The 23,129-nt window shown below is 30.6% G+C and overlaps 2 protein-coding genes across 6 annotated transcripts; both read left to right on the top strand.

Moving 5' to 3' along the window:
• The first annotated feature begins 306 nt into the window (after nt 1-306).
• On the top strand, nt 307-11,437 carry LOC113865752. 4 transcript variants are annotated; one of them, XM_027500508.1, is made up of 8 exons: nt 307-506; nt 1,541-1,696; nt 6,407-6,824; nt 7,032-7,188; nt 8,011-8,055; nt 8,674-8,839; nt 8,950-9,320; nt 10,783-11,437. In XM_027500508.1, exons 2-8 carry the CDS (start codon nt 1,568-1,570, stop codon nt 11,099-11,101), a joined length of 1,605 nt encoding a protein of 534 aa, XP_027356309.1. In that variant the 5' UTR covers nt 307-506; nt 1,541-1,567; the 3' UTR covers nt 11,102-11,437. The 4 variants fall into 4 exon arrangements, with proteins under 4 accessions (XP_027356309.1, XP_027356315.1, XP_027356294.1 ...); XM_027500514.1 differs by having other exon boundaries at nt 311-506; nt 1,554-1,696; XM_027500500.1 differs by having other exon boundaries at nt 354-506; nt 1,205-1,696.
• Nucleotides 11,438-15,874: 4,437 nt separating this feature from the next.
• Nucleotides 15,875-18,522, top strand: LOC113865779. Of its 2 annotated transcripts, none has more exons than XM_027500534.1 (4): nt 15,875-16,121; nt 16,734-16,850; nt 16,987-17,897; nt 18,218-18,522. In XM_027500534.1, exons 1-4 carry the CDS (start codon nt 15,879-15,881, stop codon nt 18,237-18,239), a joined length of 1,293 nt encoding a protein of 430 aa, XP_027356335.1. In that variant the 5' UTR covers nt 15,875-15,878; the 3' UTR covers nt 18,240-18,522. The 2 variants fall into 2 exon arrangements, with proteins under 2 accessions (XP_027356335.1, XP_027356327.1); XM_027500526.1 differs by lacking the exon at nt 18,218-18,522 and adding an exon at nt 18,017-18,081.
• The last annotated feature ends 4,607 nt before the right edge of the window (nt 18,523-23,129 follow it).

Here is a 23,129-nt window from a genome sequence, read left to right as displayed (position 1 = left end):
ATAATTTGTAAAATCATCTAAAAAGAAAAAGAAAATATTAATTTATCAAACAGAAAAAAAAAAAAAAGCTAACATTAAATACACACTAGGAGTGTTGAACTGAACCAATCCGTTTTTAATAGTATAACAGAACCAAAAAAGCCGAGAACTTAAAAGAACAAAAAATTGAAAATATCTTTCTTATCTCTTCAGTTCGGTTCAGTTTCCGGTCCAGCTGAGAAAACTGAGCCGAACGAACTTCAATGAAAACCAAACCGAACCGGTATAGAAAACTTTATTTTTTTTGAAAATTTCTGTTATACCCTTAATGATGAATAGGGAAACCCTAGGCTCACTCCCTTCCCTTTGTGCACAGCCTTTCCCGTTCCTCTCCCTCATCATCATCATCATCTCCGCTCTCCCTCACTTCACTTTCTCCGGTATCCCTGATTCCCCCTGCATCTCAGATCTGTCTATATAGGCCATCGACAAAGACAATCGAGCTCAGTGCTTAGGGACCTTTTCAGGTACTTTAGTCCCCACATTCTCTCATGTTTTCGTGTCCTGCTGCATTGTTGCTTAAGCTTCTTATTGACCATAGATACTATCAACTCTGTATACTCCTATTGCAATTAATTCTAAATTTCGGAATCAATTGCTTCAAATCTTACTGCCTGTATTATTTACTATCTCCCGTGAAAAAGAAGGCCCCGTGAAAAAGAAGGCCTACTCAAAATACATTATTTATTTAAGAAAATCAATATCCTATGTACATAAAGAGTTGTGGTGTAGAAGTATCCTGCAAAATTTATAGTTTAATTTTTTTCTGACAGAAAAAGTGGAGCTGGATTTGGATTGGGTTTAATTACTAATAGTTATTAAACCAACCTGTTTCTGAGGTTTTAAAAGTTCCTATAATGGAGTTTCACCAAACACAGATTAGATTGACTGTCAATTTGTTTAATTAGTGAACTTTCAAGGATGCTAATTAGTGTATTCATCTTTGTTGTATTTGTATGTGTTGTGTGTGAACAGTTAGTTTTGAATACCTATTCGTAAGAATTAGTTATAAAAAAATAAACAAGTGTCAAAGTGAACATGTTTATGTTTATGCATTTCAGTATAAATTATGTATTTCCATAACAATTTGGAGATCTAATTTGTTGTGAGAATTTGATATGTTTCTGCACTTTGTGTGTATTTTTTATATGAATTGTGACAACAGGTGTATGAAAATTGAAAACAGATTTAACCGATCCAATCCAAACTGTATTTAAATGATTTGGTTTGGATTGGTTTTGATATTAGACTGATCCAAACGAAACTGCATGTACTTTTTATGATTGGTTTGGATGATCTTTGGCTTCAAAACTGAACCAAACTGCATCACGAACACCCTTAAAACACACATCCCTACCACTTCATGTGTCTCACACACAAAAACACATAACTCTCTCCTTCCTAAAGCTCCAACAACAACGAACTGAACCAAATCAAACAAGGTGTGAGAGGAAGCCAAGAGAACACATACAACCTAATTGGTAATTTTCAATTCTTGAAGAATCTGAAAACAGGAGGTGATGTTTTAATGGAGCAGAATGAGAATGGAAGCACTACGAGCAAGGAGGAACAGGAAGAGGCATTGGTGGCTTTGATCGAACATCGTACCCACGAAGTAAAAAACTTCCGTCACCGCATTGCTTATTACAAAACTCAGGTTCATTCTTAACCTTTTGATTTCTACAGTTCCAATCTTCCATGTCATTTTTTGCTTTTCTATTTTGTCATTTCCTCAATTTGTGTTAATCATATTACTTGCGTGAGCCTTCTAATAGTATGCTTTTAGGTTTAGTTTTTATTATTATTTGTTGTGTGTTATGACTACTAAGTGTTCAAACCAGAAATTAGTGTTAGTTCATGTTTGAATTGTTTTGTTCCTTCCACTATGAAACATTGTTGTTTGTGGCTAATGTTGACCTATTTGAAGTAAAATCAAATAATTTGATATGGTCTTGGACTAGATATCAAATTCTAGTTTTCAAATTCCAGAGGACAAGTTGAGTTTTAACATTTAAATGGGGAGAAAAGCCAAAAGGTTTTGTATCTTTGCCATATCTAAAGTTAGCACTTTTCTCTACTATATACTCACATTAAGTTTATTTTAAGTCTATATATGTTTAGTTTTATTAATCTCTAATGGAAACCGAAATGCAAGTATTATTGCATACCTATAAGAAAAGATTAACACACATAACCAGAGTCTATGTCTCCTACAAAAATCCCAACAGATACTGGAATTCTGCTCCCTCTAACAGAATGCAACCACTTATTCCCTAGTGCCTCCACACCCCCGCCTCTCACTCTCATAATGCCCCATCAAACTAACTCATGCATTGAATTCCCTTTTTTGCCCTTGTCTTTTTCTTTCTCACATACACCTTCCACACTTTGGGCCTCTCAATAGGATCCAATAACTGATTCCCTTTCCCTTTACTTGTCATTTGGACCAACAGCCCTAACAATACCTCTTGCTGAAACAGTAGCTTTGACCTTAAGGCTAAAATGAGAAAATTGATTCCTCTTAATAAATTCTTACTCCCAAGTAGAGTCTTTAGTTGCAAGTCCCTTCCATTGAATTAGATACTCCTTGAACATGTTACCCACCTCTAGTTTGTCTCGAATTGCCTAAACTTTCTTTGGTTCTGTGACATTATCTGCTGTCATATCTTTTGGCAAATCAGGAGTAGCTAAATACTTGCCAACTTTTTTGAGCAGTGATACATGGAATACCGGATGAACTCTATAGGTTGGAGGTGATCAAAGCTTGTATTTCACTCCACCAATTTTTTCCAAGATTTGAAAAGGGCCAAAATATCGTGGGGACAATTTTGGATAGATCCATTGGCACACAGAAGACTGCTTATGTGGATGCAGTTTTAAGGAAAACCCAATTACCGATAGCAAAAGTTACATCTTTCTGGTGCTTGTCTTCATAACATTTCATTTGTTCTTGTGCTTTATTGAGATTAAATTTCAATTGCTTTAGGGCCTTATCTTTATCTTTAAGATCTCTTGCCACAACCTCTACTTTAGTTTCCCCATCCAAGTACCTCACCACTGATGGAGGCTTATGCCTATACACCACCATGAAAGAAGTGAAACCAGTAGATACATGGATTGTGGTATTATATATTTATATCACAGTTCTTCCCAAGGCAGTCACAAAGACTAATTCCAAGGTTGTTTAGAAGCGAAGCAGTGCAAATAAGATTTTTAACACTGATTGATCACTTTTGTTTGACCATCAGATTCAGGGTGATAAACTGTACTCATTGTGAGAGATGTAGCTTACAAATTGAAAAGCTCCCTGCCAAAACACACTAACAAAAATAGGATCACTATCACTGAGAATGGACAAAGGAAACCCATGAAATGTAACACTTTCTTTCACAGGAAATGCTGCAATAATTTGCGCCAAATAAGGATGCTTAAGATAAAGTGGGCATACTTAGAGAGCCATCAACGATCACCAAAATGACATCATTACCTTTAGATTGAGGAAGCCTTGCAATGAAATCCATTGATATCTCTTCTCAAACTTGATTTAGAATTGATAAGGGATGCAATAATCCACTTGGAAGGGTAGCAACATACATCACTTTCTGGCACTCATCACAAGATCTTATAAACTCCATGAGAAATTTCCTCATTCCCAACAAGTAAAGATTGCTAGCTAACTTGCGATACATTCAGTGATAACTGGAATGTCCTGACTATTAACATCCTTGGCGAGATAAAAAATGGTGCGTTGTAGGTCAGGGTCCATATCCACCTCTTCTTTAAGCTCTGTGCTTTTTTGCCAAATCGGAAAATAGACTAAACTAGCCAATTCACCTTCCATTGGCAAACGAGAAAGTGTGTCGATAGCTTTATTTTCAGGCTTTGGTTGATATATTACCTCAAATTGGAAGCCAAGTAATTTGGCCAACCAATTTTGCTGATCAGCATAAGTCACTCGTTGCTATAGTAAGTTCTTAAGATTTTTCTGATATGAATATACAATAAACTTCCTCCCCATTAAGTAACGAAGCCAAGGCAAAACTGATAGAGCTACTGCCATGAGCTCTTTCTCATAAATAGATTTTGAGAGGTGATTTGTAGAAAGTGATTTGCTAAAATAAGCTAAGGGTTTACCATTTTGCATTAAGACAATGCCCAAACCTGGGCTTGATGCATCACATTCCAAGGCAAAGGGCTGCGAGAAGTTGTACTTGCCTTTTTTAGGATTTCAAATGCTTGTTGAGCTGCTGATCTCCAATTAAAAGCTCATTTTCTTTATCAATTCTGTTAATGTTTTGCTAACTGTCCATACCCTTGGATGAACTTCCGATAAACCTGTCAATCCCAAGAATCCTCTTAACATTCCTCACATTTCTAGGCTCAGGCCACTTCAGAACACTCTACACCTTAGTTGGATCCACAGACACACCCTCATTTGACAAAATGTAACCCAAATACTCTACTTGAGTTCTCAGTTCTCACAACGCTAAATTTTTTCTTATTTGCAATAAATGATTTTCTTTGAGCACCTGGAGGACACTAGATAGGTGCTACAAATGAATCTTTTGATCCTACTATACACTAATATATCATAAAAAAATACAAGCACGAATCTGTGTAAAAATGACTTGAACATTTGGTTCATTGTTGCTTGGAAAGTAGTTGGGGCATTCATTAACCCAAAGGGCATTACAAGGTATTTGTAGTGACCATGGGTTCTAGATGCTGTCCTGGACAAATCTTCCTCCCTTATCCTTATCTGATGATACTCAAATTTTAAATCCAGCTTTGCAAAGAAGCTTGCACTATGTAATTTATCAATCAACTCATCAACAATTGGAATAGGAAATTTGTCTTGTACTGTTGCCTTATTAAGAGCCCTATAGTCTACACACATCCTCCATGTAGCGTTTTTTTTCTTAATCAAGAATTACTAGACTAAAAAAAGGGCTAAAACTATGGCGAATTATATCTTGCTGTAACATTTTGATAACTTGATGCTCAATTTCATTTTTTTGATGATGTGTATAGCAATATAGCCTAAAATGTATTGGTTCTATGCCTTCCTTTAGATTGAATGAGTGAGCTATTCCTTGAGAAGGAGGGAGCCTAGACAGTTCGTCAAAAACTTCTGGATACTCTTGCAACACTCTCTCTAACTCCAACTGTTGTAAGCGAATTCAGCACTCCCTGTTGTTTTCCACTAAGCCCCTCTTTTAAGTTCCACAGTAAAATTCCTTACATCCTTTTCAAGTGTTCCAAAGCACCCAGGAAAGAGTCTTTAAGGTTGGGATTGCCACCATAAGTGCACCTTGAACCTAGCACAGCAACACCTTGCAATTCCACAATCTAGTTTCCTGTCTTAAAGGACATAATCATATTCCCCCAATCCATTTCACTTTACCTAGTGTTTCCAACCATGCTACCTCCAAGATCATGTCCACCTCCTAAGTCTAGAACATAAGCATCCACAAGCACATTTGTATCTTTGAACCACGGGTAGATTAGAGCATTTTCCCTTAGTGTAGACCCTGTGACCATCCACCTCACCCCAAATCATTTTGTAGGGTCTATGGAAACTTCAGTGAATATACCACTTCTTGTGCCACAAAGTTGTGACTCACCCCACTATCAACCAACACCAAAATGGGTATCCCTTTCAATCGCATAGTTTTATGCACTGACTGATCAGAACTTGTCACTCCCATGAGGTCCATGAGCTTACACTCTAACCAGAGCCTCCTACAGAAATCCCAATAGATACTGGAATTTTGCTCCCTTTAACAGAATGCAACAACTCACTTTTTCCTTAGTGCCTCCACACCCCCGCCTCTCACTCTCATAATGTCCCTTCTAACTAACTAATGAATTGAATTCCCTTTTTTGCCCCCTTGCTCTCTTTTTTTCTCATATACACCCTCCACACTTTAGGCCTCTCAATATGAACCAATAACTGAACCCCTTCCCACAACTTATAATTTTTTTCATAATATCTACTTTGGTATGTGGTTCGTTATAATTTTGTCACAACTTAATTCTAAATTTTCTTTGATGGTCATTACTAAAGAAATTGGTATTTGCTTTATCAGCACTCATATAGTATTGAGGATATTATTAGTAGTCACATTTGTTTTCCATTATGTTTAGTTTGGTTTCTTTGTCGCTGTAATCCCCATTGGAACCTATTTTATGAATCTTAATGAATTTCTTTATGCATGGAATGGTAGCAAGTTGCTGGTGTTTTAGTATCCATTTTATATTTTAATTTCATTGTATTTGTCAAACATAACATCTCTACCTATGCTTTTGTTTTGGCTCTTTAAATGGAGAATTGTAAGCTGATTTAGTTATTGTATAATGTGTGAAGCTTGAGGAAGCAGAGAAAAGGTTGCAAGATTCTGAATCCAAATTGGCTCGCCTTCGAGGTCAAAGTAATGCAGTGTTGGGTAAAAGTAGCTTAAATGATGGGATTAAAATTGTGAAGACAGAGTGCAGATCAAACAGTCCCATTGATAGAAATGAAGGTTCTTACAAAAACCAGAATCAATCTAAACCAGAACTTCTTATTCCTTCAGTGAATCCAAAAATTTCACAACCTGTACTGTTGCAAAGGTCTTCTGCAAAAGCTTCAATAAATTCCAGTTCTGAAGCCAGTCCAGTGGTCCATACTTCTCCAATCACTGGTAGTAGCTCTAGGGCGAAATCTGATAAGTCTCATAGTCATAGACTTTCTTCTGAGCAGCAAAAAGTTGAAATCAAGGACAAAGGAACAAAAAGAAAATATGGTAAGATATTCATATATCATATCTAGGATGACCTTTATTATTGTTTTTATGAAGTAGATTTGGTTAATCCATTGACCATATCAAAGGAAATGTGCTTCTGTCCAGGTTTTATGTCATAACGATATTATTGGCTTACTGCTGTCTTTTTCAATTCAAGATTGTTTTTGCTTAAAGTTAAGCTTCATGATATTTTTCTATGCTTTTTAGATCAAAAAGAGCACAAGGAATTGATTCCTTTAATACGTAAGAGTTCTTCACCAAGCTTGTTACACTGTCAAACAAGCAATCACATCTCAAGCCAACACAAGAGGAAATTGCGGAGTATTGCTTTGTGTCCTGTGAATGATCAACTCTTTGTGACCAGGTAATTGAATCATTTCATTTCTAAAATAATTTTCCTTTTAGCAATTTGTTAAAAGTGGACTTGTTGACAATGATTAAAATTTGCCTTTTTATATTCTTCATTTCGCCTATCTCAGTTCTTTTCTCATCTTTTGGCCACAGTAGGTATGGGATCAAAAGTACTCTACTGGTATCTAAATTGTTAAATTGCAATATGATGGATTACTAACTATGCTTATAGTGTTAGTGAATGGAGCAACTTAAAAAGTTTATTCTCCAGGGGCAAGGCTTATAAGTTCTGAGGTTTAACTTTGTGACCTTTTGGTCTTTAAACTTATATTCAAATAAGATATGACATATGCATGACTGCCAAAGCAACACATCTGGTGTCTTACTATCTTTTTCAAATATACGATTATTGGAACCTTTTTCTAAAAATCCATTCATCAGACTAAAGTGATATAAGGAGGTGATTGCTCGGAAAGCATATGCCAAATTTGACTTTGTGAATGACGTCTGCCAGCAAAATTTATGCAGATGCATGGACTCTTTTATAACCCAAATTTATCATTTCAAGAAAAGTTTGCTTATTATTAATTATAATAATACATATTTTTTGGAAGTCTGTTGTTTTTTTCTGATGTGGTTTTTTTAGGGGTTCAAGAGCTCTTATTTACATGACAGATATATAATTATGTAAATATAATGGCATTGATATTTAACTTGTGTCATTTTTGTCATCCTCAATTTGAACTTCTCTCTTACGTAAGATATGTTTCTAGTCATACAAGATTGATATATTATTTAGAGTCTAACATATGCTGCCTTTTGGGAATTTGTGCAGTGCTTTGGATGGGGCGGTCAACTTGTGGCAAATTCAGTCTAAGGGGTATGCCCTAATTTATCTATTTGGTGGCACTTTGGAGTGCTTTTATTCTTATATTTGATGATGTTAATTATAAAATAGATTTGAACCAAATATAATATTCTAAAAGAGGAGTCAGTCTAATACTTATCTGGTTTTTGCACAAGCATGAATTTGTCTGTACCCCCAATGGTGTCTTGTTCCCTTTCTACTGACGGTCTATTAGTTGCATCAGTCTTCCACATTTCCACTCACTGAATAAACTTATAAACTGATCTCTGAGACTGAGATAATATTCTATTGTGTATAACCACATAACAACTACTGTATATAAAACTAGTCCTACTACTTAAAAATAGAATATCTATTAATAATTACAATGAATAAACGCAAATGGTGAATTAAATCTATACAATAAATAGTAATAATGAGGATATGTTCTCAACACTCACCCTCAATCTAGTAAATGGATATTTATTATTCTCAGATTGACTATATGATGGCTATTTCCTCTACCTGTTGCAGTTTCTGCTTGACTTTATGCAATGTATTGGGGTAGAAAACATAACTGAATTCTAAAATATTTTAAAGTTGACTCACCAATGTTATCTAATTCACATCTCCCCATCTTTAATTTTGTAGATCAGGAGCCTCTCTACTTAGTACTACTGATTGTGTATCTGCAAAGCATAGGAGATGGCCAGAAGATTTAGCTTGGCACCCAGAAGGAAACAACATATTTTCAGTATACAGTGCTGATGGTGGAGATTCTCAAGTATCAGTTACAAATCTGAATAGAGGACAAGGGGTAAGACTTTTGGTACAAATATCCTGGCATAAAAGTAAATATTTCTGTTTGGTTTCTTTTATTTTTTATTGCTATTGATGATATATGCAAAACTTGTATGTAACTGATAGGGAGATCGTGTAAAATTCTTAGAGGACAAGCCACACGTTAAGGGAATTATCAATGGCATTGTTTTTATGCCCTGGGAAAATACATGTTTTGTAACTGGCGGAAGTGACCATGCTGTCATACTTTGGAGTGAGCAAGATGGTGAGAATAAGTGGAAGCCAAAAGCATTGCACAGGAATCTTCATTCTTCTGCTGTCATGGGAGTTGCTGGTATGCAGCAGAAGCAGATAGTGCTCTCTGCTGGTGCAGACAGGAGAATATTTGGGTATGATGTTCGTGTAGGAAGAGCAGATTTCAAGCATCAGATTGATAGTAAATGCATGAGTGTCCTTCCCAATCCATGTGATTTCAACTTATTCATGGTTCAAACAGGGTAAATTCAAGTTGCTTTGGAATTCACTTTGCTAATGGTGTTTCTTTATAGTTCTCATAAGCTTGGCTTTCTTATGCAAAAAGAAATATTAATGACACTAACACACTTTTTATTATTGGTTGAAATTTTTTAGAATTATCTCACAATTTAATGAATCTTATTTGTGCTTTTATTGTTTTAAATAAATTTCAACTAATAATTGAGAGAATGTTAAAATAATGTGTTCCTACCACGCTTATGCAGAATTTATAACATACCTCAAATTTCATGTTCTTATCTGTCTTGAATGTTTGGTTTTCAGTGAAAATTATGTTCATTCAAAAACAGTAATATAAGATTTGGTCCAAAAGTTTGAACCCCAGATGAAATTGCTTGCATTATTACTCTCTTGTGGTTCAATAAATTATTCTCATTGCTTATGTTGTCAGTGCACTTTGGAGAAATAGGAACAAAAAAAAGGATAGAGGTTTGGTTCCCCAACCTGAACTCCCGTACTGCTGGATGTGGTGTACAGCTATCATTCTATGATATTGTGGCTTTTTACATCTTTTAATTGGAAATATGAAATCTTTTTGAAAATCATGGAAATATTATGCATACAACAGCACAATGGTGAAGAAACTTATTGTGGTTTGTTGTGCACATCCTTGGTTTACAGACTTAGGCTATGTTTGGTAAAACTAATTGCAAGCTTATAGCTTTACAAGTAGCTGATTGAATTAGAGTTGTTTAGTAAAACTAGTGGAATGTATTAAATGACTAAAAAGGACGATAATATTACATAAATATAATATTAGAACTAAATGAGGAGAGAGAGAAATTTAAGATTTGTTTCTACATGTAATTTGTTTAAAAGGGTAAAGGTAAATAAAGATGAGATATAATTATTGGTATCTATTTGCTATAAGCTAAATATTACTTTAACAAAATTTTAGAAGCTAGCTTTTAGAAGCTGTAAGCTTATTCTATTTTGTGGTTACCAAACAGTTCTGCTAGCTTATTTTTTTAAGCTATAAGCTTGTGATACCCAACACAACCTTAGTTATATTGATGTGCTTCTAATGTTAGGATGAAGAAATAAAAGATTGCGATAACTGGCCCATAATTCAGCAGGTGCATCTCTCAGACAGTTTAATCTAGAGAACGATAAATCCTCTCAAAGTTGAATGTGAGGATGTGTCTGATCTTCAACAGTTTTTTTAATAGCTAGAAAGTCCATGTTATTTGAATTCTGGATTGGAATGATGTTTTTATGTTTTAAAGTCATATGCTACTTGACAATAATTTTGATTGGTAACTTGTACATTGAATTCAGCACAAGAGGTCTGCCTTTAAGATTTGAACATCATAATACTCTTTTGATCTTGTTTCCATCTCAACCGGCATTTTTTTATTGCTATTCCTTGGTATTCTTTTATTGGATGTTAGTTTATAGTAGCTTATCTACTTTTCATTCTACTAGGACCCATGAGAAGCAGCTTCGGTTATTCGATATTCGGTTAAGGCAGACAGAACTACATGCTTTTGGATGGAAGCAAGAAAGTAGTGACTCTCAATCCGCCCTCATAAATCAGGCTTGGTCTCCTGATGGACTATATATAACATCCGGTTCAGCAGATCCTGTGATTCACATATTTGATATTAGGTATAATTCTCACAAGCCTGCCCAGTCCATAAGAGCGCATCAGAAACGTGTCTTCAGAGCCATGTGGCTTCAGTCTGTTCCTCTTCTCATTTCCATATCATCTGATCTAAACATTGGATTGCACAAGGTTTACTAGAACCTCTTGCCAATGACCGAGACCAACTCTGCTCTCCACCCTTTTGTTGGTGCTGGGTAATTGGTTTCTATTTAATCTTGGGATTTCTGAGGAAAGAATATTAAATTTTTTCAATGTATGACTTGTGGAATTTTGGGGTTGCAAAGAGAGGAATTTAATTGGAAAATAGTTCCAAAAATTAGGAAAATTTTGGTTGGGAAAGGCATGCTCAGATGCTGGCAAGTTGTATTTTACTGATATTGTCATTTAAAGCAGAAGAAAGTATGAGCTATGTCCTGCTTTTATTTTTTAAAAAGGGGGCTAAAACCGTAAAAGAAGCTTTATTTGTGTTTTTATAATCAAACCTTTTTCAGTACTTAAAAAGCTATTCGTACCTCTTTTAAAAAACTTATTGTCAAATTCAACATCCGAATATAAAATGATTTTTACTTATTGAAATATATTTCTTAATCATATACAAATATTTTTGGACTGCAACATCCAAACAACCCTAAAATAATTTATTTGTTTTAATAAATCTTGTCTTTTCTGTAGAAATTAGGCCTTTATATTTAACTAAATCATATCAACCAATGAATTTGCTTGCCCTGCAATAACCAAAAAGAAACCACAAAAAGAATGATGCTACACAAAATGGAACAAATAATCCACTCGGGCATTATTATTGTTAAAACTCAAACAACTAACTAGTAGGAAAACAGCCTGAATAAATTACATCTGGGAGAACGAAATAGAAATAATTTATCATGTAGGTGAGTTACATACCCTATTTAACGAAATCCTAATCCAAGGGAGGAGCATTATAAACTTTATAAAGGCAGAGAAGAGGGGAGAAGGAAATGGAGAGAAAAGTAACACTTATTATGTGCAGTTGAACTCATGCACGCATAATTGGAACCCAAAATTTTTAATTAGGTTATATGTGGTTTTTGAATAACATAACGGAATCTAAAACCCATCAATCTGTCCATTTCCTAGTGTTTTATTTTCTCAGTGCAAGTCATTTTGTTATGCTAAGGTAGTACCTAAATAATAATAAATAAATAAATAATAGAAAATAGAGTGAGCAAAAGGGAGATGAAATAGAGAAACTAAATTTACATTGCAAGGATTGAGATCCAAGCATTTAATAATGATGAAAAGTAAGGAAATATCACTATAGATGATAGTAGTGGAGTTATAACTCACTTCTAATTTTGGAGTTTATGAGGTTGACAAAGAAACTTTGTTGATGAGTTTCCTCCTATTTTTCACTGAAAAATGTTTTGTACTTTGTTTGAAGTATCAGATATGTTAACGACAAAATAAGATAAGTTAATTTGAGTAGTTGATAATTGTTCCAACTAAATTCACTTATTGACTGCTAGGATGCATTTTGATTTTGGGTCAAGACATAAAATAAGATAGTATCTAATGCTAACGCATATCCCAACTATTATGATGACCTTCAACTACTATTGCATATTCCTTTTCCTTATTTTTTTTTGACACCATTAGGACATTGGCCAAGCCTATATAAAAAGGCTTTATGCTCCACACTTGACATACTTTGACTTCTCTACACACCTTTCTCTTCTTAGTTCTAACCAAACTCATCTTTGAGAGTCATTGGAGACCATTGGCAAGAATGACGAGCTTCCTTTTAGAGTCTAAACAAATAATTGAGCTATGACTCATCTTTTACCTTTCTGAGTTTCTTTTGTTTAAGTTTTTCTTTGTAGTTATGAGTTTCTTTATCATGTTTTTCGTAGTTTATTTTGTTATGAATAACTAAACCTATAGTTAGGGTTATGACGGATCCTACTGCAAACTTTGTGTGATTTTTACTTTAATATTGGTATTCGTTTTTCTTTAATATTTAGTTTTTATTCTATTGGATTATATTGTGTATGTTAAGATTTGATCACTCTTAACACTCTATAGTTAGTTGCATTATAGGCGATCATACCACGTGTAATTAACGGAACTATAAGATAAAACGAGATAAAGAAGTGAGATTAATCACACTTAATTTTTTCCTTTCAGCCGTTATTGAATTAACAAACTCATAGAATCTTCGTACTTTTTCGACCAATTACCTTGCATGATCATTAAGGGTGTTTGTTCAGAGAAAATAATATTGATATTGCATAATCATTGGGTGTTAATAGAACTAATAATGAGTGGTTGACAAATATTTGGATATCAATCATGCGCATTACAAAATAATATGGAAATGCATAAAAAAAAAAGATCATTCTAATAAAATGCACACTTATATAAATAATTTTAAATTTTAAAATAAATTTGTCTCTAGTCATTGGATCTAGAGTTTTACTAAGATTTGTTAATTTATATAAGTACATCAATTTTTTTTTATTGTTATTGAATGTATACGCAACTAATAATTTTTCTGTCTACTACATTAGTAGTATTAAATTAAAATAAAATTTTAAACAAATTATTATTATTATTATTATTATTATGTTGTATGATTATTTTAAATTTAATAAAGTTTATAATTTTAAAAAAATAAATACTGTAATTATTAATATTAAGTATTTTATTCTATTAAAAAATCAAAATAATAAATAATAATTATTTAAAAATTTAAATCAATATGAAATAATATATATATATATATATATATATATATGTAATTATAACATAATTTAGCATATTAAAAAATCAACTAATTCCTTTGAAAATTTATTTGATAATATTCTAAATAATGATTTTATTTAATAATTAGTATTTATAAGTTATATACGGAGGTAGATGATCGTGAGTTTTGTTTATGATTAATTAGAGCACAAAGAAATGTAGTAGGTGAACTCATAAGTCCTAAACTTATCTCATCTGATCTCTATCATACATTATATTATTGTTCTTTTAATTTATTGTTAAAATTAAGTTCTATTTTTTATCTGTTACAATCTCATTATATTTAAACAATCAAATTAAGTTATTCTTGATACTTTTAAATAATCTCTGTAGAACAATAACTTGAAAAATCTTAATTTAAAAATCTTTTATTACTTTTTGATAGGTACATTTGCTTACAAACAATCACAGATTAGAATCAAAGAAACAAAAATGATTATTTTTTATATAGATGAAAACAAGGTGAAAAGAAAAAAGCAAACAAAAAATTTTTATTTCTCAAAATTCTTCAAATCATTTTTCTCCATTTGTAGAACAAGCAAACAATAACTCCAGAATTTATATGATGTATATATTTTTTAAATAAAATCAAGGTGAGTTATTACAAGTTAAAATTAAGATTTTTTTTTTTTGCCTATTTAGAGTTTATTTTTTTTAAAAGTACTTAATGATGTTTGAAAAACATATTTTCTATCTAAAATTATTTTTGACACATGACACGGTAACAAAATGATACTCTATTTTTTATTTTTTTTAAAATGAGTATTGTCTCAATAAGTGTCGATATTTATTTTTAAAAAATTAAATTAATGGTTAAGATAGAGGATGTCACGTGGCACAATATCGTGATTAATATAATAAGCATAATTTGTTAGGATTGCACAACCTAACAAATTCTTAAAATATTACATTGCTACTCTTTTTTTCTTTCTTTTCTCATTTCTTTTGCCAAAAATAAAAATATATTCCTCTTTCACTCAAATACTCTATTATTGATAATATTCTTTGATAACAAAAATCTTATTTTGGACATAGACTTTTCATTTTTTATTTTTTTAATTTTTTCTTACTGGAATGAAAAAAGAGAAATAACAAATGAAAAAAATTAAAAAAAAGAGACATGTCATATAAACGTAATTTTGACTAGCATTAACAATCACATTGCTAATACTATTTAGAATTATATCATGTAACATCATTCACACTTAATCATTAATTTAAATTTTTAAAATAAATATAAATACTTATTAAGGTGATACTTATTTTAAAAAAATTAAATTTATACTATGCCTGAAAAATGTTTCTAATTAGAAAATATATTTGTCATATGTTCTTTTTAAGTTTTTTTTTTAATTAATCTTAAAAAAAATCAAAATTATATACTTATTCTCAAATATTTTGATAATTATATATATATTTTTTAAAAAATGATTTGATTGATTATAATTACATTCAGACATACACTTAAAAAATTTTTTTGTTAACTTCAACTTTTAGAATTTAATTTAAGTATTTATAAATATATTTTTTTTTATAAAAGATACATAATTATTATATTAATATTATAAAAATATAATAAATACATATCTTTTTAATAAATTTTTACTATTAAACTTTTTCGTCGTTTAACAAAACAAAAAATATATATTTTATTTTATTTTTTTCTCAGGAAGATCAAGAGCTCGAGCCAGCACAAGTTGCTTACTATTCTGCGCTCAACTGCTCTATGTAATTAATCAATCTCTATCTCTTTCTCTTTTTTCCATTCTCTATAGTCATAACTTGTTTGAATTAATTGCGTTCTTGATCATGCCCTAGACATCTACGTTTTACTGCATTCTAGATATATTTGAAAGCTTTGAATTTTGATTAAATGGTTGTTGATTTTGAAAATGCATGAGGGTTTGGGATCAACTCCTCCCATAGTTTCTTCCCATCTTACTACTGGGAGAGAGAGAGAGAGATAAAAACAAGTTTCATTGTGGCTACTACACATTCTTTTTCCTCTTGTTTCCCTTTCCCATTGTTTTCATCTCTTTTATTTTTACTGGGCATTGTTTAGTGATTTGAATAATCTGTTTCTGTTGCTAACTTGTGCAGTGATTGAATGGAAGCTGAAGTCTTGGGCATGAACATGGAGGAAAAGCTTTCTGGATTTATTTTCATGTGTAATAGAATTACAAAACCAGAGTGCTATCGGTGTCGAGTTTTTGGGCTTCCTTCTGGGAGAAAGGAAGTTGTAGAGAAGATCAATCCTGGCACATACCTTTTTCTGTTTGACACTGATGTGAAGCTTCTCTATGGCATATATGTTGCTACCTCAACTGGGAAGCTAAAGATAGAACCTTTAGCTTTTGGTCAGAAATTCCCTGCTCAGGTATCATTGATGACACGCTAAGCTAAATAAATGCCATTCTCTACCATGACTGGTAATTTCTACCGTTTTACTATTGCCTGAGTATGACAAAATTGCTCTTTTCTCAAACTTAGTCATTTGGCTGGTTATTAAATTAGCTGGTTGATCTGTTTGTGCTTTAAGACATATAGTATGCCTTTTGGGTGTTAATTTCTTAATTTGCTTGTGGGGGTGGATATATATGTAAAATTATAATTGGTTCTGGGTTCTGGCAGGTTTTTCTGATGCATTTGGAAATCATATTTATCACTATTGACTTTGATATAGTTTTTTAAGGAGTAAACTAGTGAACATTAATGTCAATTGTTTCGAAGTTGTTGTCATTATTGTTCTTCATTGTAACTTTGTGTGCTTGGCTGGTTGTTTATATTCATTTCCTATTTTTACCTTGTTTTGGTCAATGTTTGTTTATTAACTTCATTAGTCAGTTAGCTAGCTTTGTTTTTTAGCATGTGACCAGTATGTGCCTCTCTAATAACACTGTACACAATTACTTGGTGACATCAAATGCACCTCGTCTTGTTTTATTTTTCTTTTCCCATTTACCTGCTTTCATTTTTCAATTTTGTTCAGGTGAAATTCAAAAACAAAGACTGTTTACCCTTGCCAGAGAATTGCTTTAAACATGCCATTCAAGATAATTACCTGAAAGGCTCCAACAAATTTAATCCTGAACTCAATATTAGACAAGTAAACTTCTTTTTGTTCTATGGTAAATTGATTTTAATTACAATTATTTCAGTCTTTTTTTTTTCCTTTTTGTGTAGAAGTTAGTTTTGTATGGACTAATATGTCTTTTTAGTTGAAATTTATTGCTCTGTTGTAGGTAAGAAGTCTAATAGAATTGTTTCGCCCATTACATGTATTGCCAACAACACCTACACATCCTGTTTGGGAGAAACCCGTGAATTATGTTTTTGATCAGATATCAAGGCCACCCCTTTCTGATGGCATATTTTTGTCTAGGATATCACCTAATCAAGCTCCAAGGTTGTTGAACTATGAACATGTAAATAAACTCGAGGCATCTACTGGTCCTGCCTATCCTGTTAATGATGTTATGCCTAATTCAGCTGCAGCACAGTCTGTGCCATCCCAAGCTTCAAGTTATCAGCTTTATGCACCTCAATATTCACATCAGGCTATCAATCCACAACCTGAATTTCATTCTTCCCTGGTGAATAGTTGTCAAGCTCAATCATTGCAAGATTCTCAACATGCACATCACACTATCCTAAATTCGCCACCTGAATTTCAGTCATCATCAATGACCATGGGCAGTAGTCATGCTCAATCAGTGCAAGTTCCTCAATATCCATATCAGAGTATCCCAAACCCATCAACTGTGGGCGATAATCATGCTCAATTAGTGCAGGTTCCTCAATATCCATATCAGAGTATCCTAAACTCACTGCCTGATTTTCATTCCCAAGTGGCAAATGCAAGCAACAGTCATACCCATTGGTCATGGTATCCCCATTATACACACCAGAATATCCCAAGCTCGCAACTTGACACTTTCTCTACCACCACAGTGAATACGCGTAGTGTTTATGCTCAAGTATTGCCAGATCATCAACACACGCACCAGAATGCCCAAAATCCACAACCTGATTTCAATTCCTCTACAGTGAATGTGGGCCATGCCAATGTCATGATGCAATCGCACGCTTCCTCGTCATCATATTATCCATACATTCCACAAGAAGCTGTGTCTGCCACATATTCATCTCAAGGGTATTCTTCAACTTTATTCTAAACATTTAATACAAAGCTACCTTTGCATAGGTATTTTATTAATTTTCTTAACTTGAACAAGTAGATGATTCATTAACCTAAAAGCTACCATGTTTAAGATTCCAGAGGAGAAAGCATTGCTCCATTACAAATTTTATAATTGTTTGCTGAAAAAGCATTCATAGCCATGTGCTTAGTTTTTGACTGAGTTCAGTAACGTTAAATGATCCATATAGCAAACCTCACCTAGTGGAAGATAAGGCTTCCTCGTTGAACAAGCATTCATAGCTATGTGCTTAACGCATTTTGCCTATATGAAGTGAATTTCGTCGACGCCACTGATGCGCAGGTCTGGAGCCATACAAGGTGGGGTCTCAAGTGATCAACAAACTGGATATGAAAGTGAGCATCATCAGTCATCTATGCAGACAGAGAAGAATACTTTTACACAAGAGAATGTTGTCAGCCACCTACACTCAGCAAATTCATAGTCTCCATGCTGAACCACATGTTCCATTTAACATAGTCAATTCGATTTTACTGCTTTATGTACATATAAGTAGGGGGCATATATACCTAATGTTTAATTACTGATGTGGGATAGGGCTCTCTCAAGTAAAAATTTGACACCAGTTAGAGGGGATGGTGGTTTTCCCAGTTTGATATAGATTTACCAGGAACTTATATTCTGAAATTTGCAGTTTTGGATATAATGTACAAATATTACGGGTTGACTGGTATTAGTCTACCAGTGCCTACTAACATTGTTTTCGGCAATTCTGCCTCTGGAACTTTGTTCTTGTTGTATACTAGTAAAAAATGGTATTAGCAATATAGATAAATAAGAAATTATGATAGAAATCATTAATCATAATAATTAACTATTAATAAGTTGATAGTTTAATAGCCTTTCACACTTGTGATAATAATAATTAACTATTAATAAGTTGATGAACACGTTAAAATTTAGATAAATTAAATAATTATATATATTATCTTAGAGTTTTGTTAACTTTAACACTTTAAGGTTAAGTTTAAATAGTTATATGTATAATAAAAAAAAAATATTTATTATCATTTTATAACTTTAATATAATATATATGTATATTTTTTATAAAAAATATATATATTTATGGATGTTTAAATTCAGCCAGAAGATTAACAAAACTATTTTATAGATGATATTTATTAATCATAGTTCTTGTTATTTTATATTTATTTCAAATTATTTATTACTTTAAAATATAAAAAAACACTATTGTCTTTATTTATTATTAAAAATAAATCTCACAATTAATCATTATAATAAATTTAATATTATTTCAAGAACTTTAGTATTTTTAATATAAATAAATAAATTATGGTAATTCATAACAAAATAATCATTTTATTTAAATACATGCATTGATACTAAGTGGCATCTAAAACTATTGTTTTTATATAAAAAGTAATAAGTAAGAAATAATAACATACAAGAATAAAAACAATATATTATAAAAACAATAGTATATAAAAGTATTATCATTATTTCACAAAAATAAAACTCCATGTATTGAAAGAAAAAAAAAATAACATATGATCTTTTTATTATTATGATAAAAAATTTATTTTGTTATAAATGAATAAATTAAAATATTTAAAATTGTAATTTAATCTTAGTTTTATTTGAACTTGAGAATATATTATAAATATGTAAATTTGTAAAAGTTAGACAATTTTTTTGTTACGTAGGTGATTGATGTATTCATCATTTTATAAAGTTCAAATAGGTTAATAAAACTCATTATTTTATGGGTAATATTTAGTAATATTTTAAAAATATAATACATTATAATAAGTTGATTGATAAAGTATCAAATAATTTTAAATTATAAAAATTTGTAAACTCAATTTATTGAATATAATTTTTTAATTTAACAATTAAGTTAATAGAATTTGATATTTATAAAAAGTTATTAAAGAGACAAACCTAAATAATACTTACTTTTGAAATAAGTTAATTTCATATTTGTACATTTGTGTGTTTGCGTTTCGGTCCTTAAAATGATTTACCTTGAAAGTGGCGTCAGCCATTTTAACTAAGATAATAATAATAACGAACATAACAGAAATAAACAAGAAAGTTCTCGTTGTTCTGGTTCTTCTTCTACTGTCTCCGTCAACAGTGCGCTCCAATAATTTACAAGAAAACACCTTTTTATCTCTTTTACGTGTTTCGCTCTGTCACGGCATATCATATCATATCGGTAAGATAATAAAACTAATAATTAAGATAATTTCTACGGTAATTTCAATATTAGAAGATATTTTATTCTCTTTTTATGTAAAATATATTTATTGTGTAATAAATCGTGTGTATCAGAGATCTATTTAAAATATATATAAATACTTTTTAATGTTTAAAATTTTTAAATAATTATAATTATTGATTTAAAAAATATAAAATACCATTTTAAGTTTACTGGCATTTTAACAAACACAGTAACTAAATTAAAAAAAAAATAGAGAAATCTGCTATTTTTAAAAAAATATATTTAATTCTGTAATTAATTCTATTATAGGATATACATTAAAAATTATTATAATAATAGTATTGCAGTTTTTAAAGTTTGTGAAACCATATTGTAATCATATTACAATATTTTATTAACTTTTTATAACTAACTTCTATATATATATATATATATATACATATTAAATGAGAGTATTTTTATTTTTTTTGGAAACTAAAGTATCTAATGCACTTAATTTCTTATACAGTGACCACATTTTTAAGATTAAAATTATATAAGAATGATGTATAATTTACACTCTCCTTCTTGCAATGATTTTATTTTTATATTCTTTTTTACTTTTTTTTATTAATTTTATTTTAAATTTTAGAAATAAAATTTAGTGCTTTAATTTATTTTATTACCTTATATAAATTTTCAGATTTTTTTTTATGAATCTCTATGTTTATATTTTAAAAATTTCTCTTGTTATCTTATATAAATTTTAAAATTTTTTGCAAATAACTTAGTTTATATAAATTTTATATTTAATATTATTTTATTATTTCAAAATAAATTATATTTTAAATTATTCTAATTTTATTAATCTTTATCATTTTGATACTACTATCTATAATAATAGAATGAAATTAAATTAATCTTTAACAAAGTTAATATTTTAAATAATTTTATTATATATTATATGTATATTTATTTTAAAATAAAATACACGTGTATTACACAAACTACTAGCTAATATTAATAATGGTAATGCTACCCTTTAAAATAAGTGGGAAAATTTTAAACAAAGAACATATAAAATAAAAAAGTAATATCAATTCTCTCAAATAAAGAGGTATTTTATTTTATTTGAATTCAAGACATAGTTTTTTCATTTAAAATAAAAATTATATTGATTTTGGTTCTATTTGCTTGGTTTGCACTTTCACCCTTGTATATAATAAAAAATTATTATAATACAATACTGATATACTTACTCCATGCTCAAGCCCACTCAATTTCTACTGCATTCTATTGTTACTCTCATGATACACTTTTTCTTTTACTTTAATATAAGAAAGAGAAATCATCATCTCATAGATATCATTGTTATTGTGGCTTAAAGAAATACTCTTAAACATATATGTATATGATTTTTCTTCTAATCTTTTATTTATTTTTTTTACTTTTCAAAAATTCTATTTATTTTCACATTTTATGAACGGAGTTCGAAAATCAATATGTATAACGTGAAATACAAACATGTCATTAGAATCATGGTTTGTAGCAAGCAAAAGTGAAAACAAGTAAAGGAGGGGGGAAAATGTTAATGGGTGAGGTAAGGGTTTTCTTTTTCTTTTTCTTTTTCTGTTTTTGGCTGAACGTGAGGGTAAAGAGGCTACACATCATGAACATGGAAAATTATTAGGTATAATGGACGTCGTGTTGTACTTTTAGTTAGTTAAAAGAAGCACGTCAAGCATTTGAGAGTAAAGCATGCTCCTTCAATGTTCATGCACGTCCCTTTTCACATCCACGTAAGAACGTCTCCGTTTCCAAGATGATCAAAGCCAATAGATATTGGTGATCAAATTTAATTTGACCTTGTAAATTTGAATTTATGAGAATTTTAAGATTGATGACATTAAAAGAAAAGAAAAAAAGAAAAAGCTTATTGACTGTCACATCAGGTTTGATGATTTCACTTATATTTTAAAATTTTAGCACTAAGATTAAGATATGCTATTAAAATGGTTGAGGATGTAATTTTGCGAGAAATGAGACTCAGAATTATTAAACTCATATTATGATAATACTTTATGGTTTGTATCAGTATCTTTAACGCTGTCCATTATAATTAAGTGGGACATACGACAGATATGATACTTTGCTAATTTTTGTTTTAAATTAATACGTATTACTGAAATTGGTTTGTCTTAAAACATTTTAAACTAATTGATGTTAATTTCAAATATAATTGCGACTTACTTTTTAAAATATTAACGATAAGAATGCGTGCAAAAAGGCTTGTAAACTCGAATAAGTATTGATCTCAACAACAATAAGAGAAGAAAAAACACAGTTATTAATCTCACTCACAACTAATGGGGGAATACATTGTTCTGCAATGTTAAAAAGAAAAATAAATATTGATTCACTTAAGTTGTTTTTCAAAGTAACTAATAGCAATTGAATTAATATCAGGTGACAAATTTATATACTTTTAATACTTTTTTATAAAATATAATATCAATAAATTTAACTATTAATTTCAATTTTTTTTAGGTATATCAATTTTATAAAATTTTATATAAAAATAAAATTAATAAATATTTCATCGTATTACTTTATTTTAATGAGTATTATGCTTCTAAAATATTAGTAAATATTAAATTTTGGATAATTTATCTATAAATATCTTAATTATGTGTAATTTGATAAATATTATTTTAAAAATAATATAGAATAATTTAATGGTTAAATTGATCGATCTTACCTTTTATGAAAAATTATTAAGATGAATAATTATCTAAGTTTGACACTTGGTAAAAACGGATTGTAACTCATAAATATAATAAGTTATGCTTCATTATCTTCAAAATGAAAACTAGAGGAGAATAAATTATAATTTTATATTTAATATGTTATGTTGTAGATTTAAGTTTTATCAAATAAATCTAAAAGTTTTATCAAGCAAGATGAAAGATTTATAATGAAACAAAACCAAACGAAAGCAAC

The sequence above is a fragment of the Abrus precatorius genome, unplaced genomic scaffold, assembly GCF_003935025.1.
Source record: "Abrus precatorius isolate BTA unplaced genomic scaffold, Abrus_2018 Scaffold10, whole genome shotgun sequence".
NCBI lineage: Eukaryota > Viridiplantae > Streptophyta > Magnoliopsida > Fabales > Fabaceae > Abrus > Abrus precatorius.
Note: the sequence above shows the minus strand (reverse complement) of the source record. Positions and strands in the feature narration are given on the sequence as shown.